The 25,041-nt window shown below is 41.0% G+C and overlaps 1 protein-coding gene across 2 annotated transcripts in view; it reads right to left on the bottom strand.

Annotated features, from left to right (window-relative positions):
* USP40 (ubiquitin specific peptidase 40) overlaps positions 1–25,041 on the bottom strand; it is a 3,368,940-nt gene that overhangs the window by 1,120,253 nt on the left and 2,223,646 nt on the right. For both annotated transcript variants that reach the window (XM_044075047.1, XM_044075048.1), the window contains one exon: positions 936–1,022. In XM_044075047.1, coding sequence (XP_043930982.1) covers positions 936–1,022 — 87 coding nt within the window. The remainder of the gene's footprint in view (positions 1–935; positions 1,023–25,041) is intronic.

Below are 25,041 nucleotides of genomic sequence, written 5' to 3'. Positions count from 1 at the left end.
AGAGAAACTACAATAAGCCTACATAAAAGGTACCAAATGGATATGTTTTCTCAGAGCCACGGATCTGGCTGCTGACAGTAATGGCAGCAAACTTTATCTAGGGAGTGGGGGGACTGTGGGTAGGGGAGGCAGAGCCCAGCGAGTTGAAGTCTGGAGGATTTGGTTAGCATCAGGTCTGATAACTCATAGGTTGAAGCCAGATGGGAAAGACAACATTGGATCTTTTGTTTCTCTAAGAAATGTCTCACTATGGGCATCTAAAAAAAACAGTAACCCTAAATTAGTATGATCTTTTTTAATCCTCTTATCAAGACCTCATTCATATAAGTAGGCATCTTCCAAAGCTGCATTTCAAAAAAATAAAACATTGTCATGAAAAATCTCATCTGCTTTCTCAGTGAAAATTCTTCATGTATAGAGGTATAATGTTTTAACCAAGCCCTTTCAGGAAGCTAATTAACTTCATCGAAGGCGTACTTGTTTTAAAACTTACTGCAGATATGCTGTGACTGTAATTTTAATTACAAAGCTCAATTTAAACCTTTGATCCTACCAAATACTGATTGGCAGGTAGTAATTTTAACATGTACAGCTTACTCTTTTTTATTGCTTCCTGCTTTACCTTTAGGATTCAGTAATCTCAATCACCGTTTTGACTACTGAACAAGTCAACTGATGAGGAAATCAGGTAAAACAGACTCAGAAAGTTATAGTTTCAAGTAAATGAAAATTAAACATGTCAAGAGAACTGTGAAAAATATTACAGTGTATTTCTTTACAAAGAAGGGGAACATGCTTTATGCAGTGCTCTTTGAATAGAAACTAGCTGCCCAGTAAAAGACTTAAAGCAGCAGTAGTGATGTGAAAAGTATAAGCAAGAAGCATTAGAAAGGATGACATTTTTACTTGTGGTTTAATTATAAACTCTATCTTACCTCCTTTACAGAAACCGTTTCTTCTATCACAATCTCCATTTCAGGTCCTACATGAATATCATAGCTGACAGCAAAATACAGGAAAAGCTAAGAAACAAAAAACATAATACATAAAAAGTCTAAGTTTATGTGATCCCCAAACATGTTTTTCTTGTGAACATTACTATTAACACGATACAAAATGTGTTGCTTTTTATCTAAAAACAAGTATATCTTGTACTGTACAAATGAAATCCATTCTCTTTCGCGGCTTGTTCTTCCAAATCCTGCTCAGTTTCAGCAAGTGACAGCTTCCTGTGTAGCAATATCGAAATTGTAAGCTTATTATACTGTCATAATGCACAAGTGTTGCTCAATAATACATCAGCACAGTTTATGTTCTACAGTGTTCCCATTCATTATTTTAGGGGTGTCAGCATCATCATGTACCTTATTTACCTCTGTGATATAAACAATGGCTCTGCTTTTTTATTAACAATTTTATAAACATAAGACACAGCAGGAGTACCTAAGCAAAGAAATGAGTGGTCAAAAGCAATTCAACAACAGACAAAACAAATCTGAAACTAAATACAATAAAGTATGAAAAATACAAAAAGAGTACCAAATAAAAAGTTTCTAATCCATTATATGTAGCTGAACAATACGACTATATTCTTAACAAGTGTCGCACAGCAAAGGTGGGGCACATGTCAAATTTCAATTACAGTAATAATTGACAATCCATACTGAATCCACAAACTAAGAGACACCAGGTGAAGGTGGAAGCAGTCAGGAAGTTACAGTTTGAAATAATAGTTATCAGGTAGACTTGTCAGTTACTAATTTTCTTCCAAATTTCTGGTAACAACGTACAAGCTCAAAAATATACAACTGCCATTTAGAGAAACTGATGAAATTAATAACATTTAATCAGAGACAGCACATAAAAGTATACAATCAAACCAAGAGAAAAATAATACAAAGCTGTTTCTTTCTCTGTATTTATTAGTTTGGTGCACAACTGCAAGTTCCTGCATCAAACTGGGCTGCAACATCTTAAAATATTGTAAAGATCTTTCATTTCAATCCAAATAGTTTTCATGTATTGGCAGAACCAGGAAACAAGTAAAATGTATCATTACGTAAATAAAGAACAAGATGCCGAAAACCTCACAAATATGTAGCTTTTTGGAGTGGTAAGCTAAGCATGATTTAGAATTACATACTGCATGCGGCATATGTTTAACAGGAACACACTGCAGAAAAGATGGCACAACTTTTGTCAAACAGCATCATTATGAAAAAAAATATCCTTATAATTAACCCATAAAAGGTGAAACTAGATACTTAGATTTTGCTTAACTATTAGGGGATACATCCTAGAAAAAGGTTTAATGGATAATAGAGTACCACTAATGAATTGAAAGTGGGTATTTTTAAACTGTGACATAAAATTTAAATACAACTCAGTTGCAAACCATATTTACCCCTGCAGTATAATCATGGGCTACAATATAGAAACTGTAGATTTCAACAGCAGAACTAAAATCTTTGTGGAAAAAATTCCAAGCTAATAAACTTGCCTAAACATGGAAACTGCAGTGTTTATCTTACCAGCAATGAGTACGCTATGATTATTAGCTACAGGTTAGAATACAGGCAAAACTGTCCAAGACTTAACAGATACAATAATTGATGAAAAATAAATGTATAACGAATCGTAAAACTGATTAATATATAGAAGTCTGGAAAGTGCAACTTTAAGAATTCAGAGTTTGACCAACATTTGAAAGAAAAAGTCAGCATCTTACTGTTTTGCTGCCAGTAATAATTTTTTATAAGAAATCCTAAGAAATTTAGGTGACCATATACATTTAATCAGTTCAGACTGCATAATTTTAAAAATTCTAAAGGGAACATACTGACAGGATGTAGCAATATTAAGAGAAATGGCAGGAAACATTCTTTCTAACTTTCAGATATTTCAGAAATTAAGGAAAATTTCAGGACAGACCATCTACATAAATCAGCTCCAACATTTTAACAAATTATTAGCATGGCAATCTTCATTATTTTGAGATTAATTAAGTCCACAAAAATTCAGAAGATGCACTGACAGAATATTGAAAGTCTAATGGGTTTAAAGATATGAAGATTGTAAAACAATGGAAACGAAACTGATTTTGTTTATAATTAAGAAGCTGCTGAACTTGATGACATTTAATATTTACAGATCTCTGTAGAAGGATTCCAAAAGTAAATATTTACATTATCGACAAATGCTGTTAAAGAAATGGCAATATTCAACACAGAAGTTGAATAAATAAACACAGATTTTAAATAAATGTTAAATAAAGGAGAAAGGGGTACCCTTGCTGTGTAATGTTAACATATACAGATATGCAACCACCAAAAGAGATCTGCGTAGAAGGATTAGCATTATAACACTATAAGAGTTAATTAAACTAGTGCAACTTTTACTCATTAGTACACTTAAGCTCCATCTTTGTTTTAACACCTTTATTGAATTATCACTTGTGACAGAGGCACATTTACACTACATAAAACTAATCAAACTGTATTAACAAGTTAAAATTAATAAACATTATGCTTCACATATATTGCTATATAATAACTGGGTCTACTTCACATTATCGAATTTTGAAAATGTCGAACGGCAATAATATCGGAGCAGGAATTTGTCCTTTCCTCACTGTAGTGAGATCTCAGAGTTGGTATATATATAATTAGCGGGGGGGGCACAGCCCCACACAAGAACAGTTTAGATGTATGGCATTTACGATCATATTGCCGTTCGACATTTTGGTCTTTCGACAACATGATATAGACGCTAATAACCTAAGCAACATTACATAAATTATTTAATTCTTGCCCTTTTTTTAAAGAAACATCTTTATTAAACCATCAAAAAGAAAAATCTGTGATATCCCACGAAGTCTCAGAAAACCCAGTATGAAACCTATACTGGATCAAAAACAAACCAAGAAGAAACTTTGCGCTATGGATGGTGTGAAGTTCAGACCTTGAAATATGTTATGCACCCCGTTCACTGATAAAAATCGAACTGCAAAATATGTACTACAAAATAATAAAATAGAAAATAGTAGGTAGTCCATAGTTGAGTTAAAATGGAATATCCTTTACTGAAACACACAAACAAGCAATTCTAGTTGAGTGTAATGAAAAGCATTAAAGACATTCATTATTTACATATAATCAGGTAATTTGGAGCAAGGGAGTGGTTACAGAGAGTGGTTTTGTTAAGAGCAACAAAAGCTTTAAACTCATTCCTTTAACCAAGACCCCTTCCCCCCTTAACACCACAGTGTACACTGAGACTGTGCTACCGTAGAACTCCTTTTTTAATGGCAGCTTCTGTTCTAGATTCTACTAAAAACCCTTTCAGTGTTGGTCTTTTATTTTGGACCCCCCCCCTTATTTCTTTCTCTTTGCCTATACTCCAATATCAATCTTGATAGGGAAAGCACTCTCTAACCTGCAGTCCAAATAAATTCTTGGCATCTTGCCATTCTATCATCTTTCTCTCGCTAGTTATTTGCTCCCAATACCTTGGTTTCTTTGCCAGTTTTCTCCAAAAAATTCCACCCCCTCTTGCCTATTGTCTATATCCAGAACTGCAGTCATCCCTATTGGCAGAATCTCCTTTCTCCTTTCCTGTGGTGGCTTAGTTCTTAGAATACTTTCTGCTACTTTACAAATAATATATTCTGTATGATTACTGTTATTCTCCTTTAAGGCCTGCAGCAAAAATCCCAGTCTGTCCTTGTTTTTTGACTTGCCTCCTGTTTCAACATCATCTGTTTCTATTTTGAACTATAGTGTTCTGCTTGTGCTATTTATAGGAGACTTAACTGTGTAGCTCTGAAATACCCCTTTCAAACTGGGTAATCCCAATCCACCCTGTTCTACTGGAAAAGTCTGCTATTTTCACTTGTCTCTTGCTGTCTTCCCCTCCCAGATAAAGTCCTTCAGGTCTTTATTAATTGCTATCCACAGCTTTTCTTCTTGTTGATAAAAATATGCCTGACCTATGTATAAGACTAATGGAACTAAAAACATTTTGACTGCTTGTATCTTACTATCTACCTCCATATAGCAAAGCTTCCATTTTATTAGTTTTTATATCATCTTTTTAGTCTCTTCCCACATATCCTTAGCTGCCAGACCAGAATCATTTTAAGCCATACTCCTAAATAATTCATTTTATCATGTCCCCATAAATAAGGATATCACTGAACCAATTTGTGGGTGGGTACATAATTTACCGTTATTGCCTTTGTTTTAATTTTGTATCCCAAAAAGATATAAAACTGTCTGAAAATGTTCCACAACACTGTAATGTCTCTTTCTGGTTTTGTCAGGTTATAAAATATCATCTGCAAATACAGCCCGCTATTCTGGACTATCATCCCAATTATATCCTTGAATTTCTGAGTCCCTTATTTTCTTTGCTAATGGATCCAAACATAATGCAAATAACAAAGGGGGAAATGACACCTCTGGCTGTTTCCTCTGCTCAAGCAGAAATTATCAGAAAGGACACTACCCACTTTAATTTTCGCCTCCGATCCTTCATATATCCTCCTAATCAACCTTGTAATTTTTTTTCAGGAAATGCAAATGCTTCCATTGCCCTGCTCATAAAGTCCCAGCTTACTCTGTCAAATGCTTTCTCTGCATCAAGACCCACCAACAACAACTATATTTTCTTACATTCTGCTGCCTTCTGGATCATCATCAATGTTGTCAAATGTTTGCCTCCCCTCCACAAAACCACAGTGATCCACATCTATCAATTTTGACATTACTTTTGTCATTCTTTTAACCATTATAGACATAAACACTTCATAATCATCATTTAGTATTGAAATGGGGCTGAATGAAGCTCGGTCCGATTGATCTTTATCCTCTTTAGGTATTACAGCTACCACTGCTTTTTTCCAAGATGTTGGTATTTCTCCTCCTCTTAAAATACAATTAAACAAAACCTTCCAGATCCTTATCAGTTTTTTTCCTCATAGCTTCCAAACTTCCACAGGAATACTATCTATTCCTGGGGACTTTCCTGTAGATTGGTTATACATCACAATTTTTATCTCATCTCCTCCTACCCTAACCATTGGTAACTGAGCCTCATCTACCTCTAACCTTGGCATATTTAATTTTTTCATAAACATTTCCATTTGTATTTTTTATTGATTTCCATATTTATCTGCTTTATAAAGGCTTTCATAGATTTTCTGAAATATTTCAAATACCTCTACAGGATCTCGTTACCTTCCTTGTTACTGGCTCCCTAACCTTTGCGACAGCCCTTTCTACTTTCTGCTGCCTCAGTCATTGTGCTACAAGTTTTTTTGCTCTAGTGTTGTTATCAAAAAACAGCTTGGTCATCTCTTAGTTTCTGCTTAGTATTCTGTAGTTCATCCTCTTCTTGTTCTGAGAGAGTCCTTCTATTCTGCAATACTTTAACATTTGTCAGTTCCTCTAAATAATTCTTGTCACTTCTTAACCATAGCTCCCTTTCTTTTATTTCCACCCTATTTTTAAACTACACCTTAATTTTATCCCACTCCCTAGCTATATTTTCAGAATAAATTTCTATCCTGTCTAATAGCTCCTGAATTATCTCCACTATCCACTCCTTAAATTCCTCTTTTTAACAGACAGGTGGGAAAGCACCAGTGTCTCATTTTTTATTTCACTACCCTGTGTTTTTATTTTAGTTATTATTAGGGTATGAGCTGAAATAGTTATTGGGTGCATATCACAACCTTAAAATAAATGCACATGTTCTTGTAAAATGTAAATTCTGTCTAGCCTAGCCCAGTTTTTATATCTTGGGGGATCTCTCTCTCTCTCGGCACGGCGGATCACATTGTCTGCTCATGACTGGCCATGGAGTTTTTACGGTGTCGAGTTGTCAGCCCGGTGCCCAACCTTCCATAGAAGGCACACACACGCACACACTCATGCCTAGGGCCAATTTTAGCGTGTTCAATCCACTTGCATGTCTATGTAAATTCACGCTGAACTCCTCATTACTGAATTCACATCTTTCATGTCAAACATTTTCATAAATTTCTTCAAACATCGACCATCCTTTGTTATACTTTCCCTTCTGTGCCCCCAGACGTATCTTCACTGCTGCAAAACACATTCCAGTCTCCATCGATAAGTAATATTCCTTGCTGAAAACCGACTTCTCCTAGAAGTTTCTTAAGCTCCACTACAATAGTTTTGGGTGGAATATCAATACATGCTAGTGTAATCCTTCTCCTCTGCCAGTAGCCCCCTTAGCACTCTAAATCTGCCATTATCATCTTTTTTTATCCTCTTCCATCACTATTGGAGCTCCTCTTGCAATATAAGTAATCCTCTTTTCCTTTGTCCAAAGTATTCCACTAAATAACCATCCTGAAAACATTTCTTTATCAAATTCAAGTTCAGTTCTAAGTGTGTCTTCTGTAACACAGCTATTTGCACTCTACATTTTTTTTCTCCAAACATCTTTATTAAATTTTCACATATGACAAAGGCAATCGTACATTTATATAAATGAAAAACATATGAAATTATACCACTTTAGTTGCAAACAGTTTACATCACGGACACCAGTGAAACAACTGTAGCTGCAAACATTATACACCACTTGTCATTTAAGCATTATATGGCTCATTCAAATTCTGCCTCTTATACCTTGTTCTTGCTCTGTATACATTGTTCCCACAATTCCCATGTTTTTTCCTCTGTAGCTTGCTCCTTCCCTTTTCTAAAGATCCCAATTCCAGTTGTTTTATCTCTGTTACTATATTCACTCCATCTAGTAAAGCTGGTTTAGATCTAGATTTCCATTTTCTAGTAATTGCTTTTTTGGCAGTAACCATAATTAGACTCGACAAGGCTTTACTATGTCTAGGCAATTCTGATTCTGTAGCATAACTAAAAAAAAAAATCATCTCCCCAGTCAGTCCAATCCTTCCACTCAGCATTTCTGACAGAGTGGTCCATAGTGAATCCCTGAAGTCTGCCAGCTGACTGCACTCCCAAAAAATATGTTCCTAGCTACCTCTTTCTCACCCGTCACACCTCCAACATTTGCTATCCACCACAGGAAAAAATATTTGAAGTCTACTTGGGGTATAAAAATAGCTATGTAAACACTTCCAGGCAAAGATCCTAAATCTTCTAGACTTTGTTGCATATTTGGGAAATATACATATACCCCTCCCCTCTTTTTGTCTTTGTGAACTGCTTATCTAATCTCTCTTCCCAATCCTTTCTAAGATCCTGTGATTGATTCTTACAACTATCAAGCAATATTTTATATGCTTTACTAATTATTCCTTTTTAACAGCAGCTTCTGTTCTAAATTCTATTAAAAAGCCTACCAGTGCTGGTCTTTCATTTAGGAGCCCCCTATTTCTTCCTCTCTGCCTATACTCTGATATCAATCCTTGACAGGGAAGACAATCTAACATGCAGTCCAAATAAATTATTGGCTTATTCCATTCAATTACCTTTCACTTTCTAGTTATTTGCTCCCAATACCTTGATTCAATTGCCCAGTTCATGATGTCCTAGTCTACTCTGTCAAATGCTTTCTCTGCATCAAGACCCACCAATAAAAGAGGTACTTTCTTACATTCAGCTTCCCTCTGTATCATCTGTGTTCTGTTAACATCATCAAATGTTTGCCTCCACTCTACAAAACCACACTGATCCACAGCTATCAATTTTGGTATCACTTTTGCCATTATCTCAGCCATTACAGACAAACACTTTATAATGTTTTAGTATTGAAATGCACTCTGCATTTTTAATATAGTTCACTACTCTTTCTTTTTTGTATTTATCTGTGAGACCATTGACATTTAAAGACATTACAGAAAGCATAATTTAATTTATTCCCACATTTAATATACTTTTTTTGTTAAATGTCTAGTTCCAGCTTTTATGTTACATGCATACACTGTTTGGCAGGTTGATATTTTATATAGCTGTTTCTTGTCATATCCATTTGACCCTATGTCACATCTTGCAAAACTTTTATTGTATTGAAAGCCCTCAAACAAAAAAGCAAACATACTCTCAATACCCCCTAAAACCTATTAATTTAATAGTAACAGACAAAACTATGTAATCTTCAAATATTGATGTTTTACCCTCCTAATAGGAACAAAGCTTCCAAACTGACAGCCACACTCTCAAACTCAAGTTAACCTAAAAGAAAGGTTATGCATGCTAAAACGCATGATGCAGCCTGCACTTCTAAGTGCTAATTAGTTTTGTCACAGTTTTATAGCTCTCCCAGCTAGGAAAATCCCTAAACGCTTTCAGAGAACATTAAGCCCTACCCAATTTCTCTTTTATTTTTTCCTTAGCCAATCACTCTCCACTAGACTGTATCCAGTTTTTATTTATCAGATTGTCTCCATAGACACATGAGAACCAGACAGACAGTTTCTCTATCAAATTATTTCTATAAAGACCAGCTGCAGAACTGCTACTAAGCAAACATATATTTGCTAGAAAAAAGCATCATAATATCCAATATTCTTTTTCATTTACTTCCGCTCTCTTAAAACTTATTACCAAATCAATCTAAGGTTCTTAATCCAGTCATTCCCCTATCCAAGAATGAGAAAAAGCACATTCATTTTTCTGTCGTCGTGTTTTTTTAACCAAGCTTTTTGTTTTACAATGCTGCATCTACATTTCTTAAAAAATGAAAAAGGAGAGAGAAAACAGAAAGAAAAGAAAAAAAACAGCAGCACCTGCTTACAATACCTATTACACTTAAAAATAATTGAGAAAATTTTACTTTATAGCATGTAAAGAAAACCACACACCACAAAAATAGTACTATTTATGAAAGAAATCTTTTAGTTATGTACTTACCATAATGATAGATGTATGTGATCCATCTCGCCTACATTCATTACTGATGGGTTCGGAGAGTATACTAGAGTATATTTTCCTAGTAGAAAACTTGTGGGAGGAAGACAGACTATGTACTACTTCCAGGGTAAAGCTATGCTGTCTAAGGTCGGAAGTGGAGAAGCCAGGCAGCGAGCTTGAGAGTTCGTAGGGATGGATGGAGCCATCCTGACTGATGAGTCAATAGGTCTGGAGCTGGGTCCAGAATCCAAGGACCATCCACCGCATACTTCCAAAGGAAGGGGAACCAAACTTGACGGAGCCAAGCAGGTAGCCTTCTGAATCACTCTTGGTATTAGAGGGACCGGCGGGAAGGCATAGAGCAGACCGGAGGGCCAATTGTGGACTAGAGCATGCCTGGGTGACTCGCCCTGTGGGGGGATCAGAGTGAAAAAATTGCTGCACTTCACATTCAGGGGGCTGGCAAAGAGGTCGCAGCAGGGAAGGCCCCACCTGGAGAAGATCTAAGCAGCCACTCGATCGTTCAGGGACCACTGGTGAGGCATCAGAATAGCTCTGCTCAGCCTGTCTGCTATCACATTGGACTTCCCTGGAATGTGCATTGCCACTAGAAAGCGCTGGGAAGCGATCACCCAATGCCACACTCTCATGGCCTCCCTGCAAAGGGGGTAGGACTTGGTTCCTCCCTGCTTGTTCAGATACCAGACAACCGACATATTGTCGGAAAGAATCGCAATAGTTCCCTTGGGGAAGAGAGCTGTGAAGTGCCTGCAATGCTAGAAGCACCGCTCTCATCTCCAGAACATTGATATGCAAGTAAACCTCGTGGTCTTGCCACGTACCTTGGACCGTCTCGCCCAGATAATGCCCCCCCACTCTGGCAGGCGTCCGTGGTTACTGTGGCAATAGGGGACGGGGGGGCTCAAGGGTCTCCCTTGATTCAGATTGGATGAGAGAAGTCACTAACGCAGATCCTGCCTTCATCTCTCCGTGATGAGAATTGGATGGGACAAGGGACGTTCCTGATATGACCACTGGGCCGAAAGGAGCCACTGAAGTATTCGCATGTATAACCTGGCTAGCGGAACTAGAAGAATGGTAGCCGCCATTGATCCTAACAACTGAAGAACCATCCCGGCTTGGGCTTTTTCCCGGGGTAGTAAAGCCAGAACTTGGGCCCGTAACACTTTTATTCTCTCTGCCGGTAGGAAAGCTCGCATTTCTACAGAGACTAGCTCTGCACCGATAAAGGCAACATGCTGTGATGGCAGCAATACAGATTTTGCCCAGTTGAATGAAATCCCTAGAAGATGGCCCAATTTGACAGTAGATCTCATGGCTTGAACAAGTAGATGCCTGGTGGGGGCGGTGAGGAGCCAGTTGTCTAGATAAGGAAACACCTGGAATCCTAGACATCTCAGGTGAGCTGTCACCACTGCCAGACACTTGGTGAACACCCTGGGGGCTGTGGTGAGACCAAAGGGCAGGGCCCAGAATTGAAAATGACTGGCTCCCAGCCGGAAGCGTAAATGATTCCTGGAAGCCTTGTTTATCTTGATGTGATAATAGGCATCCTTGAGATCGATGGAGCACATCCATACTCCTTTTTCCAGCAATGGGAAAATGGATTGCAACATGACCATTCGGAACTTGGACTTCTTTACAAAGCGGTTTAAACGGCTGAGATCCAGAAAGGGTCTCAAGTCCCCTGTTCTTTTTGGCACCAAAATTAACCTTGAGTAAGTTCCTAATCCGATCTGGTCTGCAGGGACTGGTTGGATGACTCCTTTTTCTAGCAGCTTTGAGACCTCTATTGCTGCCTGATCCCGTTGACTGGGTGGAACGTCCGGGATTTTCCTTGATGGCGGGGGGACGAATAAGGGGAATGGTGTAACCTCCGGTGATGATACGAAGCACCCATCGATCCTGAGTGATGGACTCCCAGGCCTGAAGATGCTTCGAAAAATGACCCCCAACTGACTCCGGAGACGCACAGTTGGGTAATCCCTCAGGGACGTTGGTAGGAGGAACCACGAAAGGACTCGCGGTCTCCTGTATTGCGGGGGCCTCCACCACCTCTAGGGCGACGCCTTCCACTAAAAGTCACCCCTCCTCTGCCCCTGGAGGGGGGGGGGTCACTTTGATGGGCAGGGGAAGACTTTTGAGACTTTCTGAACCACATTTTCCCTCCCATCTGAGCCTTGGGATAAGGTCTAGTGGGAAGCAAAAAACGGGCCCCAACGGCAGACAAAGTCTTACCCTCCTGCTCACATCTAGTGAGGGTGTCTTTCACTTTGGGTCCAAAAAGGGAGGACCCGTCGAATGGGGCGTCCGTGAAAGTAGACTTGAAAGCCTCCGCAAAATGACACAAGTGCATCCAAGCTTGCCTCCTGAGGGCTACGCCCGAACTCGCTGCTCTACCCGCCCCCTCGGCTGCATAAGATATGAGCCTCATGGACGAGTTGACAATGGAAGAAAGGGTAGACAGCTGGGTGTTAACAGACTGGGCCAACGGCTCAGGCAAATTACCCGACAGGGTATCTCCCAACTCCTTTATGAGATCTCTTTGGAGCCGCGTAAAATGACACAAGTAATTCAGTGACCGCAAGGTAAAGGTCACTGAAGACAGGGTACACTTCCCATACCTATCCATACTCCTATACTCCTTATTAGGAGGATGGATGGAAGTAGAAGCCTCTGCCACGTCCTGCTGAGTGGCAGACGCCACCACCATAGCATCCACAGGTACTCCTTTGGTCAGAAATTCTTTTCCAGGAGGCGCAGATAAGAACTTACTGGGGTGGCTAGGAAATGGCTCCACAGAGTCAGGGTGTTCCCACACCCTTTGACAAATAAGGTCCAATAATTCATCAAAGGGTGGAGACACCCAGAGGTGGAAGGCTGGGCTCCGAAGGCCTTGAGGAAGACCAACTCCTCAGAAGGGTTTTTGGATGGTCAGTCGCCCCACTGTCTCAAGATCTCCAGGATATCGGAGAACGAGACATCATCAGAGGACAACTTCGGGGACCCTTCTGCATCATCGAGGTCGGTATCTGAGGTGACAGACTCATCTGGGGAGTCTATGTGCTTCCTCTTACACAACTTCTTCCTAGGAGGCTCTTCAAGCACAGACTCTGAAGGGCCCTCAGAAAGTAGGGGACCACACATGGAGGTATCCTCAGGCCTAGGAGCCCCATTGTCCAGAGATAGGGGGGCACCAGAGGCTCTAGTCACAGCATCTCGAAAAGGAGTTGCCGATTCAGGTGAAGTCACTATGGACTTGGCCAGCGTGCTCCTCATAGCCTTGAAGGCAGGTCCGCCAGAATCGGATGAAAAACCCGCCTCTGAGACCATGACCAGAGTCAGGGTACCCCTAGCCAAAGCACCAAGGGGGAGACTCGGAGCTGCAGCCTGAAGCCCTGATGTATCCCCCTCGGGTTCGACTGAGGACACCCGAGTACCAAAACCTGTAGAAGGGATGGAAAAGGTTGGAGCAGAGGGCAAATCTGAAAGACTAGCAGGAGGTTTCGGAGCCGACCCAGGGACTTCACTCGATTCGGCATACTCCGGCTCTGACGACACTGAGGTTGTCGGAGGAGGAAGAAACGGAACCGATATAGTATCTGGCTCCAGAGCCGACTGGGCTGGAGCCGAAAATAATTTAGTTAACACTGGCGACTGGAGGAGCCTCTGGACCATCCTATCGACATCCGAATCCGAGAGCCTGGAGGACTTGGAGGAGACAGAAGGGGGTCGAGAAACCTTCTCTGTTGGAACTGAGACAAGACTCGGGGAACGGCTCCGAATCGGCTCCAAAAGGGTCGGAGCCGAAGCAGGCTCGAGAACCACCGCAACCTCCTTTGCCGCCGACGACCGTGGAGTCGAAGAAGCCAACCCCGCAACAGACAAGACTTCCTGTGGCTCCGAGACCAGTGGAGCCAAGGAAGGAGACATAGCCTTGGATAGTACCTCCTGCGGCTCCGAGACCAGTGGAGCCGAGGAAGGAGATATAGTTTTTGACCTTTTCTCCGGAGGCTCCGATGAACTAGTCGGAGCCGGAGACTTCATTTTAGTCTTGGACCTGGATTTCTCAGAAGGAGAAGACGCCAAAGTTTCCTCAAAGGAGGGTTTAATCAAACCCTTAAGGATAAGTTTATTTTTTTCTCTCCTGTAAAACCCTGGAAGAGAAGGCATGACACACACTGCAGGATTCCTGCAAGTGTATGGCACCAAGACAATATACACAGATGGCGTGGCCATCAGTCAGCGACATCTTATACGCACATTTGGCGCATTTTTTAAAGCCAGATGGCTTATGTTCTTTTGGTTCCTTGCCCGACATAAGGAGCACAACCCTCAAGTAGAGCAACAAAATTTCAATTTAAACTATAAATAAACACGAAGCACACTCAGCAACACAAGGTAGGGAGGGAGGAAACAGCTGTAACTTAAACGCCTGAAGACTAATGACACAAGATAGGGCAAAGGCCCTCTAACCTAAATGGGCCTAGCCCGCCAAACAGAAGGATTAACTAACAACAAACGCAATCAGTCACAAAAAATGGATACAACAGACAACGTAGCTATTAGAATAGCTTTTCTGGTATAATAACTCGAGCAACAGCTATAAGTTCAAAAAAGAGAGGGTACTTAGCCACAGCCAAGTCGAGACCACGTTGTTACTCTAGGAGCGGCAAATGAAATCTGGGGGTTTGGGCGTGGTGCATCCTGGGATACAGGGTTAGCCCAGTCAATGAGAGACTTCATGCTAGTTATAGCGGCCGATTCTCGGCTCCGAGCCCGTCAGTAATGAATGTAGGCGAGATAGGATCACATTACATCTTTACTTACAGTTAACTTACTTCCTCCACTTCCCCTCCCCAAAGCACTTTTCTGAACATTAATGACAAGAAGTAGGGCATATGCTTTAGAGTCCACCACAAGTCCAACAAATTCTCAAAACATCCAATATTTCCAAATTTTCTTCTGTCATGTTTCAGAAATATAATTATTGCATAGTAAACCCACATTAAGTTACTCGTTTTATTGCTGTTCATCTCCATCTCCCAAATACTGTCCCTGCTTAATTTCCAACACACTCATGACTCTTCTAGTCAACTTTTGTTCACCCTTCCTGCTCTCCAAAATTTTCCATTGAAGCATTGGATAAGGTTTCACAGGTGCAGTCTCTTTGTGGTCTTTATTTCCATAAGAACAAGATGCAGAATCTCCTTCTGTTTCACAGCTTACTTTTTGTTGGACAAACTTTTGTGTTTCCTACAGAGCATGTACTTCTTCAAAAAATGACTTTGTCCATCCAAGGAAGAATACCTTGAAGACACTTAGGTAAAGCAGTTTGAATCTCACAACTGCATCTCAACAGGGTCTATATTACCATTTCAAACGTTTAAATAGCCAAATACAAAAAGGCCGACACAGAAATCCCCAACTACAACTTGTTCGAATGTGTAAATGTTCTAAAGTAAATGAACCGAAAAGTTATAGTTGGCCAACTTACGCTTCTGACGTGAAACGCAACAACATGAACGTGCTAGTCCATGAAACAAATAAGAAATTTATTGATAATTAGCTTGCTATGTGGCAATAATTATAGTGAGTAACACGTAGTTTGTGTGCGTTCTACGTGTCATTTGACAATGGCCGACACCCCTCCAGTAGCGCCAGGTACACCAGGTTACGTTTATCCAAGTGTCACATCACAGACAAACAAGCCTATGTTACATGTGGACGGGTATATGTATAGTCTAGAAAAGAAAAGAAAAGATGGGAAGTATTGGTGTTGCAAGCTGAAACAGTCAGGTAAGTGCAAAGGTAGAGCTATTACTATAGCGCAGGTAGAAGGAGAACTGTTATTAAAGTCTGTATGTCATACACATGCACCAGATGCAACAGAAGTGGAACTGTATTGTAGCTTGTCATGACCTAAAGGAGACAGCTTGGGTAACTAGAACAACCCCAGCATTAGTGGTGGATGATATAATTGCTAGTACATCAGTAGAGAGCACTGTACATTTGCCATCTAGGCAGTCAATGTTGCAACGAGTGAATTGTGTGCAACGTAGGAAAATGCTCACCTATAAAATTATGTCAACCCTTTAATGGACGTAAATGTCACAGACTGTGAGTTGAGAAAAGGATATTTTATACAGAAAGGGAAGGTGGATTTAAATAGCAATATTCATGTACTTGTACTTAGTACAAAGGAAAATCTACAGGATCTGTGTTCATGTAAACTGTGGAAGGGAAGGATTTATTATACTTGTGTACGTTCTAGGACGTATCCACAAACGGCAGACTAGGTCTGCATATTTAGCTAGATTTCTACCAGCCTTCCTTATTTTGTTCTGGAATGTTTCTTATCTGAATGAGTTATCACTTCCATGCACCCAGAACTATGTGGAAGGCTGGCATCTCCGTGTGCGATGTCTGTTAGGTAGGAAGATCTCAGACATACCAGCGGTTTTAAATGTGCTGGTGCGTGAACAGAATAGGATCAAAGAAGTGTGACTACAAATGCAGTCTAGCTGTCCACCGCCCCCTAAAAAACGCAAGAGTGTTGATAGGCAACGCCGTATGCAGGCAGTGTTTAGTAGGAAAAAACATTCTGCATGTGAATTCCTTTGGATGATAGCTCTACTACTTAAGGTTTGAAGAGAGTTGACATTTGGAAATGCATTATTCTCTATTTTGGAGACGTTTGCAACATTTATTTGACACACTGCTGACATGGGTCTTTTATACTTTACTTTTTTTATGTTGTTGTGCTTTAAGGAGTGGGAGGTGGGGTTGGCCAACTATGGCAATTCGATATTTTTATTTTGGCGTTTTCATTGTTCAGCCATGTTGTAGTTCGGGATTTCTGTGTCGGCCTTTTCGTATCTGGCTATTTAAACATTTGAAATAGTGATATAGACCCTCTTGACATTCCCTGAATAGTGGAATACATTTGCTCCTCTTCTGCCTGGTGTACAATGAGTAATCATTCTCCACAAACACTCTGCTGTCTCCCACTTTTAATACTTTGTCCTTCTGCCAAAGTTTTGTCAGAATCAACTCCTTCTACAGGTAGGATCACATCTTTACTATTAATGGTCTAGGTTGCTTTCTCATAGTCAGGTTTGGGGCATACATACAGTGTGCCCTTTCAACTAACAACTCCTGATGTGGAATTCCAGTCCAGTACCTTATTTGTGCTTTCATAAAATTAATACAGTCTGTTCCTTCCAGCTTCTCTGGTACAGCTGAAAATCTCAAGTTTTCCCTATATGCTCTGTCCTCTAATTCTATTATTTTTTGAAACATCTCTTCTTGAGCAGTCTCATATTCAGAAAAAAACACCAACCTGCACAGGTAAAATCCATAGGTGCACGGCCAAATTCTAAGTTGAACACCAAACAACAAAACAAGCCAGCACTCCAATCTTGGTGGAATTACTTTATTCACATCACAAACTGGTTTCAGCTATGTAAGCCTTTGTCAGTGTAAATAACCAAAATGACATTATGCCTTTAAATATTTACATCCTCATACCTATGATATGTCTACAGAGTAGCAGAATGAAAGCAGACTTGCCAAGATAAGCAATATCTCTAAGCATGTTAAATTTTGACTGCGCTGATCTTCAGGCTTATACACAGTGTACAACATCTGCTTTATTCAAAAGGTTGGACAAGAGTGTAACAGAAGAATGTCGTTTTACTTACATTAAAGAATTTTGTAACTGAATCCTCAGGCAAAAGAATCTGAGAAAACATATATTGATTGAATATGACTGGCTCCTGACCTACTAAGCTTTACTTAGTGATGCAGTGTAGGGAGAACCAAACACCACTAAGCCCTGCAGTGCTCAAAAAAGAAAATGCATTAATACCAAATATCTGGCATGGCCTTACTCTGAGTACTTAAAGGACACATTATTATCCAGTCTGCAGAAATCAGAGTAAGTTCTGCTTGATACAATGAGTCACAAAATGCCAGCCCTGCACACCACCTGAAAGGAGCACTGTGTCTTTAGTCCTAAGTGAAAGAAGTGGACAAGGAAGTGTTTTGTGCAATGAGAAGATTGGGAGGTTGACATATTGGTTAATGTGTTTGCCTTATAGGCACAAGGTGCAGGGTTTAATTCTCACAGGGGAAACTGGCTGGGCTTAGAATGGCAGTTAGCTTAGTGCTAATTTATGAATTTTTATCTTTCCCTGTGGCACCAGGTATAACTTCATGGCCAGAACCCATCTCAGCCAGGGCTATAATCCAGCACACTCCACTTTTAGGGCATTGTCCGACCCCCATTCTGATGGACCTCCTATACATCCAAAAAACAAACAGCACTAGAATTACCCATTCTAAAGACTTAAACCTTGCCTATGATATAAATAGGACTTGCTGGAAAGACAATTATGTATTCCAGAGATCACCTTGTCTCTGGAACAGGCTCCCCATTCATGTGAAGCAGAGATCCTCCCTTACCCAATTCAAGTGCAACCTGGACAATTGGATGGGGGAACTGGAAATTTATCTCTGTTTAGCACCAATGTCTTTAATGGACACAGGCAACCTGTAAATGGCTCATCTGCCAGGCCCCAGCTTGTAAATATTTCATCTCCCAAGCCCCTGCTTCACTTATCAAGGGCATCAGAACTTAGAGATTTGGGATGCATGGCTAGGCTTAAAAAGGCCTTTGTGGTCGTTAGCCTAGTAAACACCTATGAGAAAGCTAAGAAGAATGCAAAACTTACTACTTGATACTGCCATGTATGCACCTGGGGCTCAGAATGGGGCTGACAATTGTTCAGATACCCAGTCTGCAGAATAAACAAGTATGTACCATCAAGAGGCTTTTGAACAAGTGGGTCATTACCAAAAAGGTTCTTAATTAAAAGGACATTACCTTACTGATCATTACAGAATGCCATCCAGGTAAAGCATGATTTCAAAATGTAACTGTATTCCCCATTAAAATCACCTGCTTCAAAATTCAGAAAACAAAAGCCTGTCTTACAACATGGAATTCAAGATACTTAACTACCATAGCAGCCAAAAGATTTATAACTGATGAACACAGAAATATAATGTTAAGATCTGTAAATGAAAGTTATGTATTTATCTTAATTCTAGATACTTTCATTCATGCCCATCTCATATTACCTGTGGTCCTTGAGCCACTTGTCGGATCTGACTCTACAGCATTAATGTTTCAACCTCAAGCATCTTTTAGATTTTTCCACCCATAATGCACTTTGGTACACTATGAACATCTGCACAAAAAGAAGTGTACATATATACAACATACCTAAACATATGTGTACAACTTGCCAAGATCCTGCAGGTCTTACACACACAACAAAAAGAAAATGGGATGGAAAAAGGGAGGGTGGTCATATTGGATGGATGCAAATAAAAGGATCTATTGTTATATGAAGTAGGTAACTTTTGTATCCTATTTATTTAATGCATCCGATGTGACCTGTGGGTCAGACTCCCAAGTTAGCTGAACTTCAGGGTAGCATCATGACAGTATACCCTTAAGGTTAGGGTCACTAAAGGATGCTCTAACCTTAGATATGGAATCCAGTTTGCATTGCCTGACAAAAGTGCTCATGATTGACCAAATGGCAATTGTGCAGATTCCATCCAAGGAAGAACACCTGAAAAATGTAGAAGCATGCCTCCCCCTAGTAGTGTGAGCCTTCGATTTATCAGACAGAGGCTCGTTATACAAAGCATAAAGGTAAGCAATGCAATCAGAAAGCCATTTGAAAAGTGTTACTAACTTGCTAACTGCAAAGGAGACAAAAATCTGAGTGTCCCTATGAAAAGCTGAGGTCCTATAAAGGTAGAAAGTACAGTTGTGTAAGTTAAACTTAACCACAACAGTAAATGTTTAAATTACAATGCTGCAATAACCTTAGCTATATGGGTTACATCCTGCCTAAGATATAACAGCCGTCCAGCTTCCAAAGGTTTAGGGCACCTTCCCCATGTCCAAACCATAAGGCAGCTTCAGCTGAGCTGACTGAGACACACGTTTGGGCATGAAGCCCTTAAAACTTTCCTGCTAGCAGAATAAGAGAAGGAGGCTGAGCGCTGAAAGGACAATGTTAGGGGGGAAAAAACACCCTAGTATAAAAAACATCATAAAACGGGAGGGGGGACAGAGAAAGGGAGTGGCTACTGCAGCAGTGTTCATTTAAACATCTACTGTTGTGGTAAGTTTAACTTGCACAACTGCACTATGTTCATCATACTGATCACTGCTGCAGTAGCCTTAGCTATACGGGTAGATTACCATGACTAACTACATTTGGGAGGTGGCAGGAGGAGAGTCCAAGAGCCCTGGAGAATGATCTAGCAAAGCTTGATCTGGACCTAGACAATGAATTAAGCTTATAGAACTTTGTACAGAGAAGTGAGCAGAAGGTTCTAGAATACTTTTAGAATCCAACCCATTCCAAAAAGCCACAGGTGAAGCCAAGGCCCTAGTAGAGTGGGCCTTGACCCTGCCTGAAATAGATTTGTTATGGTGAGTATAACAAAAGTTTATAGCCTTAGAGAACCATTTTAAAATGGTCTGTTTTTGACGAAAGCTGTCCCTTCTTATCTTTACAAGAAATGAACAACTGATCCAAAGATCTAAAAAGTACAGTTTTGTACCTACCATAAATGTAGATGTCCGATAGATATGCAACTGCAGTCATAACATATGGGTTGTCCTGCCTCAGGCAGCCCTAGGTCGGCCGAATTCCAAAGTCTGGGTCCGGCGTCGGCTGGTGTCGCACAGGTGGGTAAGCATTCTTTGCAATGTGGTTTTGATGCTGTACAGGCCTCGTCTAGGGTGGCTGCCACTGGGTCAGTTCTTTGCAGGCATGCCTGGCTGAGGGATCAAAATTTATCTGATCATGTTAAAACTAGGATTTTGGATGCACCTTTGCAATCGGATGTCTTGTTTGGTTCTCCTGTTGAAGCAGTTTTAAAGAAAATGGAAGACAAGGCTAAGTCTATGCAGACTGTTAAAGATTTTTTGCAGGTTCAGTCTCCAAAGTTTAGTAGAAATTGGCCTACTAAAGGGTGGACGTATCCTTCTTATGATTCCCAGTCTAGGGGTAGATCTAGACGTGGCAGGGGCAGAGGTCAGGGCTCTTACAGGCCTAGAACAGGGAGTTCTCCTGCACAGTCTTCGAGTGAGGGCAGGGGTCAGTCCTTTCATAAGCAGACCCAATGACCTACCTTTTCAGCTGCCAGAACCTTCTCGCCTGGCAGCACCTTTGGGAGGAAGGTTGGCACTTTTCAAAGAAAATTGGAGTTTAATCACCCAAGACAAATGGGTACTGGATATCATACATCACGGTTACAGGTTTTATTTCCATACCTTGCCTCCTTTCAAAGGCATGCCAGACATTCCTCCTCAACAAAGAATAGAGGCTCACAAGCAAATTTCACTGTTACTCCACATAGGGGCCATACAGCCGGTTCCTATGCCAGAAAGGGGCCTAGGATTTTATTCTCGCCTGTTCCTAGTACCAAAGAAGGGGAACACGTGGAGACCAATTTTGGATTTATCTATCCTCAACACTTATCTGGACATTCCCAAGTTCAAAATGTTGACGTTGCAGCAGCTTTTACCCCTGCTGGGCAAAGATCATTGGATGGTAACTTTGGATCTCAAGGAGGCTTACCTTCATGTTCCTATCAGACTAAGTTGCAGGAAGTATCTGCGTTTTCGAGCTGGGACTTCTCACTATCAGTTCTCTGCATTGCCCTTTGGCTTATCTACTGCCCAGAGTGTTCACCAAAGTTCTGGCTCCAGTGATAGCTTTCTTCAGGCTAAAAGGAATACAGATTTATCCTTATTTGGACGACTGCCTGATTCTGGCTCAAGGAAGGGAAGAGCTTCTTCATCATTTGGAATATGTGATAGCAGTGCTAAGATGCCTGGGGTATTCTGTGAGCGAAATAAAGTCCAGTCTAGTACCCTCACAGGACATGTGCTTTCTGGGTGTGAGACTGAATACAGCATCCCAGATGGCCTTTTAACCCCGGACAAACAAAAGACTCTATCCCTTTACTTCCATCAGCTATCTCATCAGTCCGGGCTGACTGCAAGGACAGTCCTTCAAGCCTTAGGGTTCATGGCATCTTGTATTCTGGTGCTTCCCAATGCCAAACTGCATATGAGGAAGCTACAATGGTATCTCAAAAATGTATGGACACAGCACTGCCAGGATCTGGACACTGTCATTCAAATAATACCTTGCATTCAAAAGGAATTTTTGTGGTGGGCTCAGGAATGTCACCTAAACAAGAGACTCTCTGTGACCCGGCCAGAGGCGTGTCAGATTTTAACGACAGATGCCTCAGACATAGCTTGGGGAGCTCATCTAAATGGAAAGTGGATACAAGACAAGTGGCCTGCCAGACTACAGCATCTACATATCAACATGAAGGAGATGTTAGCAGTCCAGTTTGCATTAATAGCTTTCAAGGATTTACTTCTTCCAGGGCAGGTGTTGATTCTAACAGACAACACAACTGTCATGTGGTACATCAACAAGCAAGGGGGAACACATTCTTATCCTCTATGCAGGCAAGCAATGATTTTGTGGGAGACTGCTCTCAGTTTACAGCTAAGTCATCAGGCAAGGTTAATGCCGGGAGCACAGAACTCCTTAGCAGATGTGTTAAGCAGACAAATCATGGATCCCCACGAGTGGAAACTGGATCTTCATGTATTTCAGAAATTGACAGTGTCCTGGGGAACTCCAGACATAGATCTGTTCGCTTCTCCATTAAACCACCAGCTGCCAAAGTTTTGCACAAAGCGTTTCATCCCACAGCTTGGAAAGTGGATGCTCTTTCTTTCAGTTGGAAAAATCTTCATGTGTATGCCTTTCCACCTCTGCCTCTCCTCCCAAGGGTACTTCTGAAGGTCAGACAGGACAAACCAAGGATGATTTTGATAGCTCCAGATTGGCCTCGACAACACTGGTACCCACTACTGAGAAGTCTAGTACGGAAGCCTCCATGGCCTTTGCCTTTGATTCCACATCTGTTGTCCCAGGAGGACAGTCGTTTGCTCAATGTCAAACTTCACTCTCTTCACCTAACAGCATGGCATATTCTGTTTTAAACCACAGAGGGTCTCAACTTCCACAACAAGTTTTGAATGTGATTTTGGAAGCTAGAAGGCCTAGTACAAGGAAAGTGTACGCAGATAAATGGAAGAGATTTTTATTTTGGAGTGCAGCTAAGGATTTGGATGTTTCTGAGCCTGATTTAAGTGTGGCTCTTCAATATCTTACTGAGTTATTGGACAAAGGTTTGTCCTTCTCTTCTATTAAGATTCATGCTGCAGCAATTTCAGCTCACTACGATTGTGACCCACCATTGTTTTCTCATCCTTTATTCAAGCAATTTCTTAGAGGGGCAAAGAATATAAGACCCCCATGAAGGGCTCCTACTCCTGCTTGGGATCTCAATTTTGTGTTGGAGAAACTCACTCTACAACCTTGAGCCTGCAGCTACTGCTGAGTTGAAATATTTGTCATGGAAGACTGCTTTTTTGTTGGCCATTACCTCTGCAAGAAGGGTTTCTGAATTGCAGGCCCTTATGGCAGTTGTGCCTTTCTTAATTTTCCACAAGGATAGGGTATCTTTACGTACTAATCCTTCCTTTATGCCTAAAGTGGTTTCTAGTGTGGCTTTAAACCAAACTATTCATTTACCTACTTTTTATGCAAATCCCCAAACTAAAGGGGAAAAGATTTTGCACACTTTAGATGTACACAGGCAGTTGCGATATTATTTGGACAGAACTAAAGGGTTCAGACAATCTCAGCAGTTATTAGTTTCTTTTGCTTTGTGCTCTCAGGGCAAGCCAGTGTCAAAACAAACTATTTCTAAGTGGATTGGATTCTGCATTGCTTTCTGTTATTCCCATCATGGCAAAGAGATTCCAGCTGGGATTAGACCTCATTCCACTAGGGCTACTGCCACTTCAACAGCTTTTTTGAGGGGGGTGGCTACTAAGGATAATTTGGAGGCAGCCACTTGGAGTTCAGTGCATACCTTCTCTAGGCATTACCACCTTCCATTGTACTCTAAATCCAGGGCTGGCTTTGCCACTGCTGTGTTGCAGGGCATTCTGGCAGCTCCTGCTTCATTATAGTTTAGCCATCCTCCCTTACCTCTGCTTTGGGATTCTACCCAAGTGTTAGGACTGCAGCAATGTGGGATGAAGAACATAGTACAGTTTTGTACCTACCATAAATGTAGATGTTCGAAGATCCACATTGCTGCAGTCCAATTTACCCTCCCTCCTTCCCCTCTGTTGTTTGAGGTGGTTGTGTGGGTTGGGTTATCCATCTGAGGTATATGGCATTTTTGTATATATTGTATATATTGTACATGTTTTTGGTGTAGTTGGTTGTTTAGTTGTTGTCTATGGGTTTTGACCTTTCTTTTTAGGGTCTTCTGACATCTGGGGCAAGAAAAGACTGAGGATATGACGTCGGTCATGCGCATTTGTACCCTGACGTTCTGATGTCAGTCAAATGCGCCTTGACCGACGTCAGCCTTATACTCTGATATTCGGGCTGACCGAGGGACAGTGGACTACCCAAGTGTTAGGACTGCAGCAATGTGGGATGAAGAACATCTGTACTATGTCCTTCAAGAATGCAACTGCAGTCATAACATATGGGTTGAATACCATAGCCAAGCTGGGGGTGGATGGAACTATGATAAGGATGGTGTAGCTAAAATCCCCTGCAGGACTGCCGAAGCAAAGCCTGCTCGGGATCTGGAGTATAAGGGCAGGTGGTAGTGCTTGGTAAATGTATGCACGGAGCTCCATGTAGCAGCCTCTAAAATGTCCTTTGTTGCCACTCCTCTTAGGAAAGCTGTGGAAGTGGCTATAGCTCTGGTGGAGTGTGGCCTAATATTGGCTGGCACACCCTTTCCATGAAAAGAATAGCAAAATCTGATGCAATGTCCAATCCATTTTGAAATTGTTTGTTTGGAGATTGCTTTTCCTTGTACTCCAGCAGCATAGGCTACAAACAGCTGGTCAGACTTTCTGGTGGCCTTAGTTCTGTCCAAGTAGTAGTGTAGTTGTCTGTGTATGTCCAAAGTATGCAGTAGTTTTCCCCCTATTTTGAGGATTGGG

This window comes from Protopterus annectens, chromosome 6.part0 (genome assembly GCF_019279795.1).
Source record: "Protopterus annectens isolate FY-2018-M chromosome 6.part0, PAN1.0, whole genome shotgun sequence".
Classification (NCBI taxonomy): domain Eukaryota; kingdom Metazoa; phylum Chordata; order Ceratodontiformes; family Protopteridae; genus Protopterus; species Protopterus annectens.
Note: the sequence above shows the minus strand (reverse complement) of the source record. Positions and strands in the feature narration are given on the sequence as shown.